This window comes from Clupea harengus, unplaced genomic scaffold (genome assembly GCF_900700415.2).
Source record: "Clupea harengus unplaced genomic scaffold, Ch_v2.0.2, whole genome shotgun sequence".
Classification (NCBI taxonomy): Eukaryota; Metazoa; Chordata; class Actinopteri; order Clupeiformes; family Clupeidae; genus Clupea; species Clupea harengus.
This window is the reverse complement of record NW_024879610.1, coordinates 16,177-26,758: the sequence shown is the minus strand read 5'-3', so window position 1 is coordinate 26,758 and position 10,582 is coordinate 16,177. Positions and strand designations below refer to the sequence as shown.

The following is a 10,582-nucleotide window of genomic DNA, read 5'->3' as shown; positions in this document are numbered from 1 at the left end:
GGTTAGGTGACGAACTTCAGCACCGCCCCACTCGGGGCATGAAAGGGGAGGGAAGAGGCTGTGCTGATCCCACGTGTGACGCTTGCATTCCCGGTTCAGTAATATTTTCATAGCGGGGCTTTGCTTTGCTTTGGCTGTGTTTGTGTGTGTTTGTTAGTTTCTGCCTGTAGTTTGATTAGCAATGGAAGGAGACGGGAGCCAAACCACCTCTGGAAACTCAAATGATTCGCAACATGACCCGGGGTAAGACGATGCATGTCTGGACACTTTTTGTTTATGCGAAACATTTCATGTGCTAAATTCTGTACTGGAAAGGTACCGCTGGTTGAAACACACTGTGTAAGCGCACAAGCGTTCGTCCTCTCTTCCGGATGCAGTTGGGTAGCTAGCGGGCAGGCACTGGCTGTATGTGTTCGGGTTAATGTTATGCAAGGCAAGAGTGGCCTCTTCCTCAGAACATATTAGATTTTAACCAGACAGCGAATATGACAGTTCATATTGCTCTATTTTTGCTGTCTTGCTTTTTATAAGTACTAACACGTCAAAATGGCCGATCTGACATCTGGACTCACTTCTAGTATGTTTTCTTCTTACAGTAAAATGTTTATCGGTGGCCTCAGCTGGCAAACATCACCAGGTGAGTCTGGAGTGTTTTGTTCCGCTTTGTTTTTAGTTGTTTGGTTGTTGATTGACCACGCTCGGGCGAGTTGCGATATGTCCGTGTGCGTGTGTGTGCGTGTGCAGCGCTATGTATGGGATGCGTGCTGTGTGTAAGCTACCTCGGTGCGCGCAAGGTTATTTTGATTTCCAGTAAATTCAAGTCCTCTATTCGACCCCTATTTGTGTCATGGTGCATTTTCGAAAGCGCACTGAGAGTGAGAGTGGTGAGACATGAATTTTGCATGAATTATCTCAAACGTAACACGGCATCTCTCTCTCTTTTTATCCACAGACAGCCTTAGAGACTATTTCAGTAAATTCGGGGAAATAAGAGAATGTATGGTAATGAGAGATCCTACGACAAAACGATCCAGGTAAAACAATTAACTTTTCCATTTGGTGTAGATTTATCTGTGCGTGTGTCATATCCAGTTTGCACATGTTTGCCGAAGTGGATATTATAACGCAGGTAGCTGTATAAATCTGCGCGCTAATGGAATTTGACATTGACTTGGGACTACTGCAACACTGTAGTGTCAAGGCTTGTTTTGAGATTTGCATAACGTGCAATGAAGAATTGTTTAAGAGTTCAAATGAAATATTATATCACTGTCTGCCTTTCGAGTATGTGTTTTTCTTCATTAATAGAATGTTACTTACCTTAAGGAGTGCACAGTTTAACGATAATTTCTGTGTTTATCTTTTTTGTCACGCAGAGGATTTGGGTTCGTTACATTTGCAGATGCCGCCAGCGTAGATAAAGTCTTAGCGCAAACACACCACGAATTAGACTCAAAGACGGTAGGTACCAATCAAGTTTTTCTGGTCTATTTTCTCTTTTTTTTGTCATTAAATGAATCACTGTTATTACTAAGTATTGTCTAAAAGGATCTTTTGGATTACACAATAAATATTAAAGATATTAAATATTCTAGACTCACCTGTCTATAGTAGTGTGTAGGGACAGTTTGCCTGAGACATTTTGAGCAGCCCCCCCCCCCCCTGAATATGCCGTCCACTTGGGTGGCTTCTGAATGAGCTATCTGCTGTGATTTGCTGTTGTACGCTTCAGATGTGGCTTTACACTCCTTGCAAATCTCTGTGAATGAAGTAAAATGACACACACCTCCCTCTCATCCCTCCATCAAACACACACATAAATTGTGCACACACACACATACACACACACACACACACACACCAGAGACATACACACACTTCAAAGAATTCACAATCAGACTGTGATCTGTTATCGATTAAATCCTGAATGAAGCCCTTTCCAGTGATTCTCACAAACACTAACGGATTAGACCCAAATCAGAAAAAGACAAGTTCCCCTCCTCTGGCTTTGAACACTGCATCACAAACAGTAAATGTCCTTCATGTACACTCACGCTCACACACACACACACACGCACACACACACACACACACACACACACGCTCACACACACACACACACACACACACACGCACAAACACACACACATCCTGCAGGAGCGAAAGAGATTTAATATTAATTGCATTAATAGCTCTCATCACTCGTCGTCAGGGTTGGCCATGAATCTGTCATCTGAGGAAGTGGAGTGAATGCTGGGGCTTGTTGTCTTTTTTTTGGAGGCTGATGGAGAGGTTCGAATAAAGGGAGGTCTTGCAGAGTCACATTTGTCTGAAGTTGGCGCTCAGCGGGGGTCTTGGAGCAACACAGTCTTGTTCACTCGTCTCGCTCGGCAGAACGACGCATCTTGAAAAAATAAATGCTTTGATTGCTGCCTCGACACGAGGGAGAACTTCAGATGTCGGAGAATATGTCTGTCAGATAGATTTGGAAAGAGAAACACATTGTTTTGCGGCAGCTGGGGTGAAATTACAGAAGAATTGGGGCTGGGGGTGTGTGTGTGTGTGTGCTGTGCGTTTACCGGGCTGGACAGGCCTGCACGGGGGGGGGGGGGGGATTGGGGGGGGGGGGGGGTATGGGGGGGGGGGGCTGCCTTTGCTCTTGAAAGTGAAAGATAGTGGTGTCTTGATTTGCATGCGCTGAGGGACTGGCAACACCTGTAACAACTGTTTGTTTGTCGCAAGCAAGAAAGAGGATGCCGTACAGCAAACAAGTGCAAGTATGCACACTGACGCATATTGACACACACACACACACACCCACACACACACACACACACACACACACACACACAAATGCAAATACACACAGAGCCATGCAAATCTTCTTACTATGCTCTTAGCGTAGATGCTTGTACTTATATTCACACACGTGAGTCAGAACATGTATGATAATGTTATTATCGTATACTGACTTAGATGTATGAGAGGGGAATCATGGCCCCTGTCAATGACCTACAGTATATCAGGAAGTGAACACTATATTGTCTCCTCAATGGTCTTTGGTCTTAGGAATTCCATTAATAAATCATCTGCATTACGGATTCCGAGGGAGCCGCATTATACCCTTTGCATTTTGATGATACAGTGCGTTTAATTAATCACTACATCGCATATGCAAGACTGTGGGCCAGCTGACCTGCTGTTTGTCCAGAATGGAGGCTGGAGGATTGGCTTGAGGGCTGTGTTGATAGCCGTGTGTTCAGAATGGAAGCTGGAGGATTGGCTTGAGGGCTGTGTTGATAGCCGTGTGTTAAGTGAGGGCTGTGTTGATAGCCGTGTGTTCAGAATGGAGGCTGGAGGATTGGCTTGAGGGCTGTGTTGATAGCCGTGTGTTCAGCGAGGACGCGGCTTGTGCAGAGTTACACCCAGTCTGAGTGAAGATGCAGAAAATTACACTGTCATCGTCCCTGATTGACATTTGTGGCTCTGATAGTTTGAGAGACAGATGCTTTACAGGTCTTCAGATGGCAGCTTCATTAAATAACACCCACAAAACACCATTTCATCATCATCATCATCATCATAATCATCATCATCATCAGTGAAGAGGGTCTGGAATGCTGGCCTTCTAGAAAAAGCCGTATTCAATGAAAGAGAGAGACTCAAATCTGCCAAAGCAAATAGAAACAGGGTGGGAGATGATTGAAGAAATGTTTTAGACAGACACATCTGAGTTGAGGTGTTTGGATCTCGGAGAAGAAACTTCTGTGAGGCGCAGAAGAGATGAAAAGCTGGTGGAGGAGTGGAGGAGAGGAGGAGAGTAGAGGAGGAGGAGAGGAGAGGAGAGGAGTGGAGGAGTGGATAAGTGCTTGACACCATCTCCTCAGCACAGAGGGGGAAATGTGATCTGGGTGGTCTGGGGGAGGTTTGGTGCTGGGATAGTGTGTTATTTGTACAGAATGAAAGGAGGTGTAAAGCTCCATTTTGACAACAACTTCATTGCCATGTCTTACACCGTGGAGAGTAGCTTCATCCTGTATCAAGACAGAGACCCCATGCACCCTCGCTCCAACTTACGCAATACCTACTAGGGGAAGAAGAAGGCAAGCTGTCATGCTGCCAATGGAGGGTTGTTTAGTGAAAGCTAAATCACAAGCTCAAATGAGTATTTCAGAATTTGTCTTGGCTATATTTTCAATTCATTCACCTTATTGCATGGATAAAAATGTGTCTTCCTGGAAATCATTTTCTGATTCCAAACCTTTGAGCAGTTGTATGTGTGTGTTGGGCCGATAGAACACACACACACACACACACACACACACACACACACGGCTGTCGTGCATGACTGCACTTCGCTGACTCGGATCTCAAGTGTGTGTGTGTGTGTGTGTGTGTGTGTACGTGTGTATATATATATATATATATATATATATATATATATGTGTGTGTGTGTGTGTGTACGTATATGTATGTATATGTGTCATACACAAGTTGATTGCTCTACAAAAGAAACAATTCTGAATGCCTTTCTGCCACTCAGAAAAATAAATCAGATAACGAGAGACATCCTGAGAATCCAGAGAGAGAGAGAGAGAGAGAGGACGAGACAGGGAGTTTACCACAAGGCAGCAATAATATATGAAATCTGGCTGCCGGATCTGAACTAAGAATGTAAGCAATTGCCTTCTGCCCTGATCTCTTCCAGCCGTCCAGTGAGAGAGGGCCCAAGGAGAGGGTGCTGCAAGAGGCTAAAACAAGATGAAAGGGAAAAGAAAAACGAGACAGATTTCTTTTTTTTTTCACTCTCTCTCCTTTCATGTAGTAACTGTTTGACCTGCTGGGTTTGCAGGTGGAGCAGTCGGCTGAGCATACGTGGAGTGGATTACTCCAGGTTCTGCCAGAACAGCGTTTGATAAATACAGCCCAGGATAAATGGCAGGATGTGTTGTTAACACAGGGACCTTTTCACACCCTGGTTAGCAGCGAGGCTGGGCCACGCAGGGTCACAGCAGTAGCTGACGTTTCCTGCGCTGTCTGTCTTTGAATGGGGGACAAAAAGCAAAGCCTCTGTCGTAGAAAACGTCTCCAAATATTATCAAGACAAATAAAAAAATAAAAATTCTGCATCTGATTTTGTCGTCATTGCCTTGGCATATTTAGAAATCAGAACTTAATGTTCGCGAGTCGGTTGAAATGACAGACGATGCACTTAAGCGGCCTTGGATTGTTGTGATGCACAGTATTGCTCATTATTGCTGCTCATATGAAAGTGTTAATGGGCTTTTGCACACGGCACAAGTCATATCTCCTACTCAGTCCTCAGAAATGGCAACAGCCAATAATTTACGGCTCCCCGAGTGTTGTTTACAGGCTCCTTTAGATCTATTGCATGTGTGCTGTAGCTCATTATGGAGTCAGCTTTTCTCTGTAAATCTACCCTGATGGGAACTCTTGAAAGTGGTGGATTCAGACCTTCTTCCTGTTCTCTGGGCTCTGAACTTCCTGTCCTGCTGGGCTGTTTAGTTCCCATCATACGTGTCTTTTCTGAAGCACGTCAAAAGCTTGTCGGAGTCATAAATCTTGTTTTGTTGTAGTAGCAGTCCCCGACAGCCATAATTACACAGTCAATGAATCAGAATTGTCAGTTTATTTAATTTATGGTGTGGCAGTATAGCTATATGGGTCTAGCACCGAGGCAGAGGAGGCTGACTCCCTCTCAGGTCCCACGTTCACTAGAGCTCTGCACCTTGGCCAGTGGAGGTAGAGTTCTATATACAAAACAAATGCAAAAGATTGTGAAAGGATCGTGGAGTCTTTGAGAAATGGAAAGATGGATAGCTTTATGGATGTGAAGGTATTAAAGGTGTATGGACAGTGTATGTACACAGACCATACCAGTGTTAAATAACAGTTTGAGTATACCAGTGTTAAATAACAGTTTGAGTATACCAGTGTTAAATAACAGTGTGAGTATACCAGTGTTAAATAACAGTTTGAGTATACCAGTGTTAAATAACAGTTTGAGTATACCAGTGTTAAATAACAGTGTGAGTATACCAGTGTTAAATAACAGTGTGAGTATACCAGTGTTAAATAACAGTTTGAGTATACCAGTGTTAAATAACAGTGTGAGTATACCAGTGTTAAATAACAGTTTGAGTATACCAGTGTTAAATAACAGTGTGAGTATACCAGTGTTAAATAACAGTTTGAGTATACCAGTGTTAAATAACAGTGTGAGTATACTTAACTCTGTAGGAAAGCAGTTCATAGCCAGGAGCATAATAAAACATTGTAAATGTGAACTGATGGTAACTGCTGAAATAGTTAATGCAGACTCTGGTTATATTCTGAATATTCACCATACTCGGCCATATAACCCACAAAATGATCTCAAAGCCTTATGCTAAGCCAACAAGAGAAGCAGAAGTCATTCTATTCTCATTTCTTCTGTTCTATCCCAGGCTATAATTTAAGAAATTCAGAATGGAGATTAATGCCTGGAAAAGAAATTCAGATCAGGGAAGTAGAAGTATATGCATGTTGATATTTGAAGCATGAAATGTTTTTGCTCAAATGTGCCGAGTTTTCACAGAGTAATTGAGGTTGAATTGGTGAAGCCTGAGGTTAATTGCTAAAACGAATCATTACATGCAATTCATTACGGAGAGGGTTAGCATTCCCAGGTGTTACTGAATTCATCTTTTACAGAGATGACAATCACGGCTTCATCAGATTGAATTAACGCAGAAAAAGAGTTGCGGCACTCCGTCACGTTCCCCTCCGTGCCGTCAGAGCGGACGGAGAGGGGCGACCGTAGCCCTCCTCAGCGTAACCTCTTCTCTGATGCGCTGGCTTCTCATCTTCTCAAACGTGCGGAAGTCACAGACGTGTCAGAGTGGCCTGAACCCAGACCGTCTGGGCTGCCTGCCCTCGCTTTGCCATTCAGAATAAGCCGGCGTAGCCTCCTCATCCTCCTCATCCTCTACGTGCCGTTTGGGCTCGCCTTGGGGGAACCACTGAGCCTATTATCATTGTCCAGAGTGGAGCCAATTCATCCTTTTATTATCTTCCTGTATGAAGCGGCAGTATCCACCCAGGCTCCCATTGCACCCCAATCTCACCGCGGTCCATTTTGCTTTGTCTCATTCCTGTCTGGTTTTTTTTATCATCCCTTTTTCTTCCCTTTCTCTCCCTCTCTCTCGCTTTCTCTTTCTCTCTGTCTCTCTCGTGCGCGCGCTTCCTTTAGAAGGTATTGCAGTCATGCAGGTTGATCGTGAAGACTGTTTGAATCTATAATGATGCCATGCTGATAATGATGCCCGCCCCGCAGGCACACTATCAAATCCATACAAAGAGAAATATGCATCAATGTAAAGCTTTTTTTGCCTGGCCCGACGCGAGCAAGTCATTTTCTGCAAGAGAACGATTTCGATCTGTTTACAGTGTTCCTCTTGACTATGTCGGTGCGGATGAGATTGTTCGAAGCTTCTCTTTAGGAGCCTCGTATTAAAGTTGGTGGAGGGCAACAGGGGCGCGGTGCATGAAATAGTTTCTCTCTTCGTTACGAATTCGAGATTGATAAGGTTCTTACAGCATGCCCCAACAACAGTTAAACAAAAGAAAAAAAAAGTAAATAAAACAGACATTTCAAAACAGATTGATCTGAGGCAAATGTCTATTCATTTTTACAGTGTCTGTATATTATAATACTAAAGCCATTACATTCCCATATATTTTGAATGTATTGCCTCGTAAATGTACGAGATCCATCTCATATAAATGTTCCATGTTATATTAATGTTGTCAGTGGCAGCATGCCTGCATGTGTGTGTTGAGTGTGTTTTAAATCATGTTTCTTTTTGCCCCCTCACAGATTGATCCTAAAGTTGCCTTCCCTCGACGCACTCAACCTAAGGTAAGACAGCTGAAGCTTTTCTCACTCCTGCTGTTTCACCTCTCCACACTTACTAGGTTGCATAGCGATCCGTTCTCTGCTGACTGTAGTGCTGCACTCCATTGGCTAGAAGCACCCTTTGACTCAGTGTCAGCTCTTAGTGTAACAGGTGGTTTCATGACTGCTTTTGAAATGTGGGTGCTTTTTTTTCTTTTGTTGTGCAATGTGATTCCAGCTGAAATATTCTCCTGACTCTGTCCTGTGATAAGGAGATGTGTGTTGTGTGTGTGTGTGTTGAGCTTGGTCTTGAAGTAATAGCCCCTTTATTTGGCATTGCATTGTAGCTTAGCTGCGAAAGTGTTCTTCTCTGTGGCGTCTGGTGGCTTCGGGGCCGTGTGAGGCCCAAAACGAGCCCGGATCAATAATGGATTTCTCCCCGAGTGTGGGTGGGCCACAGAGAGGTATTCTGAGTGAAGTGGGGAACTCGTAGTGAATGCTTTTCAAAGCCAGGGCACATGGTGCCTTCAGGGTAGCGGCATATGGTTGAGAAACTGCTTTTTTTTTTTTTTTAAATACCTAATTTGCCTGTTCGTTGCGTTAACCTTTTCTTGTCCAAGGGTGTGGAAGATGAACGGAAGAAACGGTTCAAACACACAGCCCCTGTGCTGCTGAGTTTTATGTAAATGTATAAAAAAAATGATGTCTTTCTGCTGTTTTATGTATGAATTTGTCATGCCTCTGTTTGTTCTGTCTGTCGTCAGAAGACAGCGACAAATGAGTTGCGGTGTGAGGGAAATGAGTGCTCCTTTGACTTGAAATGGCAGGCTGAAGGGCAAGCTCATTAGGGAAGAAAAGAGGGTTTATTTGTTTCAGTATTAAGCAGAGAATGTGGATTTCAAAGGATCTCGGAGCAATAGGATTAAGGCAGATAGATTAGCATTACACAGCTTTTTCCCTTCATGTGAAATTGATTCGGGGGGGCCTCCTTAAGCAGTCGGAGGCGCTCCGAGGATGGCGTTCGGAAGCGCGGGATGTCATTTTTTTCCTCTCTTTGCCCTCTGTGCCTTCCTGCCCGTGCTAGAGCTGAGGGGGGAGGGGGAGGGGTGCTGAGGGCGCTGGGGTGGGTGGCAGGTGGCAGTTGCTCCGTCGCCTGCAGGTGTTTTGCCGCTGTCTTGAAGTGGGTTTTTTATAGGGGCCGTTTGGTGTGTGTGTGTGTGTGTGTGTGTGTGTGTGTGTGTGTGTGTGTCTGTGTGTGTGTGTGTGGAGGGGGGTTAATGGAGAAGGAATAGACCGTAGTTCCCATCAGACTGAAGCCAACCTCTCTACCCCACACTGGTTCTGTGTGTGTGTGTGTGCCTGACTGGAGGACACAAACCCTGTTGTTCTTGGCTGGTTGTCATCACAAACACACATCACGTTAATACACATCTTCACTCAGTGTTCATGCATGCTGTTTATTTTTCAACCTCTGAGGAAGGTTGAACAAAATTCCCCATGTCATTCACTCCAGCAGTTGGGATTGTCAGCGCCTGAAACTCGTGCGTTAAGGAGCCTTAGCGTGCACTGCACCGCTCTCTCTGGTAGCCATAGCCTGTGTGAGACTGATGACCTTGTGGGGACACGGCCTACGGAGAGAGAGAGAGCGAGAGAGAGAGAGAGAGAGAGAGAGAGAGAGAGCTTGTCAAAGCCAGGGCATTATCACAGAAGAGACGGCAGCGGCTCTGTTCTCTTCACGCCGAAGACTCCCTCGTGGTTTTTAGGCAACATGAAAGCTGAGTGTCGATGTGCATCTTACTCCGAACTGAGGTGACTGTTGCCAGAGATGCCGATGGCTCCTTCCTGATGAGCGGGTGTGCCTGTGCCGTTGCTGGTGCTGTTGTTGTTGTTGTTGTCGTCGTCGCTGCTGCTTCACGCAGCGTTATCACAGCACACCCTAGCGTGTCCCGACATGATTTTAATTGCCGCTGGGATTGCGACCACTTGAGTGGGGAAGGCGAGCTCCAACGGCTTGTTATGGAAATGAAAGGCGAGTCGCGAGCGCTTTCATGTGGGCTTGACCGGCTCTGTTAACCCCTTCATCTGTGTCCACGCTCACCCCTGCCAAGATCGCCTCATTAAGTTTCACTGGCCGAGAGCGGCCTTCGCGCCGCACCGCACCGCACCGCGTGCCGTAGCCTTAGTGCGGATATAAAATCACCCAAAATGGGCTGACAAGATAGAGCTTTTGTCTGCTGCTTGATGGAGAGAAGATCCTTTTAATGGAATGGTTGCAGTATGGTAATGTTATGGTCTCAATGAGGGTGCACCTGGATGCTGTTAGGTTGGACAGATGGAGGCTGTAGGCAGAGACGCTATAAGGGACGGAGACAAATCCCTGACGGGAAAATGAATGGGCATTCTGGAATGCTAAACATGGCGGATTATGTGTTATAAAGAGCCCATTACATTGTTGGAAACAGCGGTGATGCCTCACCTGAACGTTCCACCGTTACCATAGTAAACAGCCGCACTGCAAAATGTGCTGCATGGGCAGTGAGCAAGTCAACAATAAAGTCTTTTAGTCTAGAATAAAGTCTTTTAAGCCTTTTTTTCACACAGTTTATGTCAGATCTTAATGCGGATTCACGCGATGTATTTTTAATGTCTGTTTGACCATCCTATGTGGAGTTACAGATCTCTCCC

General features: G+C 45.0%; 1 protein-coding gene across 1 annotated transcript; it reads left to right on the top strand.

The window, feature by feature from the left end:
* Positions 1 to 9,098, top strand: LOC122129255 (RNA-binding protein Musashi homolog 2-like). The gene is made up of 5 exons (XM_042704242.1): positions 1 to 243; positions 597 to 637; positions 953 to 1,034; positions 1,377 to 1,461; positions 7,880 to 9,098. Exons 1-5 carry the CDS (start codon positions 182 to 184, stop codon positions 8,150 to 8,152), a joined length of 543 nt encoding a protein of 180 aa, XP_042560176.1. The 5' UTR covers positions 1 to 181; the 3' UTR covers positions 8,153 to 9,098.
* Positions 9,099 to 10,582: the final 1,484 nt, after the last annotated feature.

Coding starts and splice junctions, on each gene's coding strand:
- LOC122129255 (XM_042704242.1), top strand. CDS start 182: ATGGAAGGAGACGGGAGCCAAACCACCTCTGGAAACTCAAATGATTCG. Junction 244..596: donor GATTCGCAACATGACCCGGG/GTAAGACGATGC, acceptor TTCTTCTTACAG/TAAAATGTTTATCGGTGGCC. Junction 638..952: donor CAGCTGGCAAACATCACCAG/GTGAGTCTGGAG, acceptor TTTTATCCACAG/ACAGCCTTAGAGACTATTTC.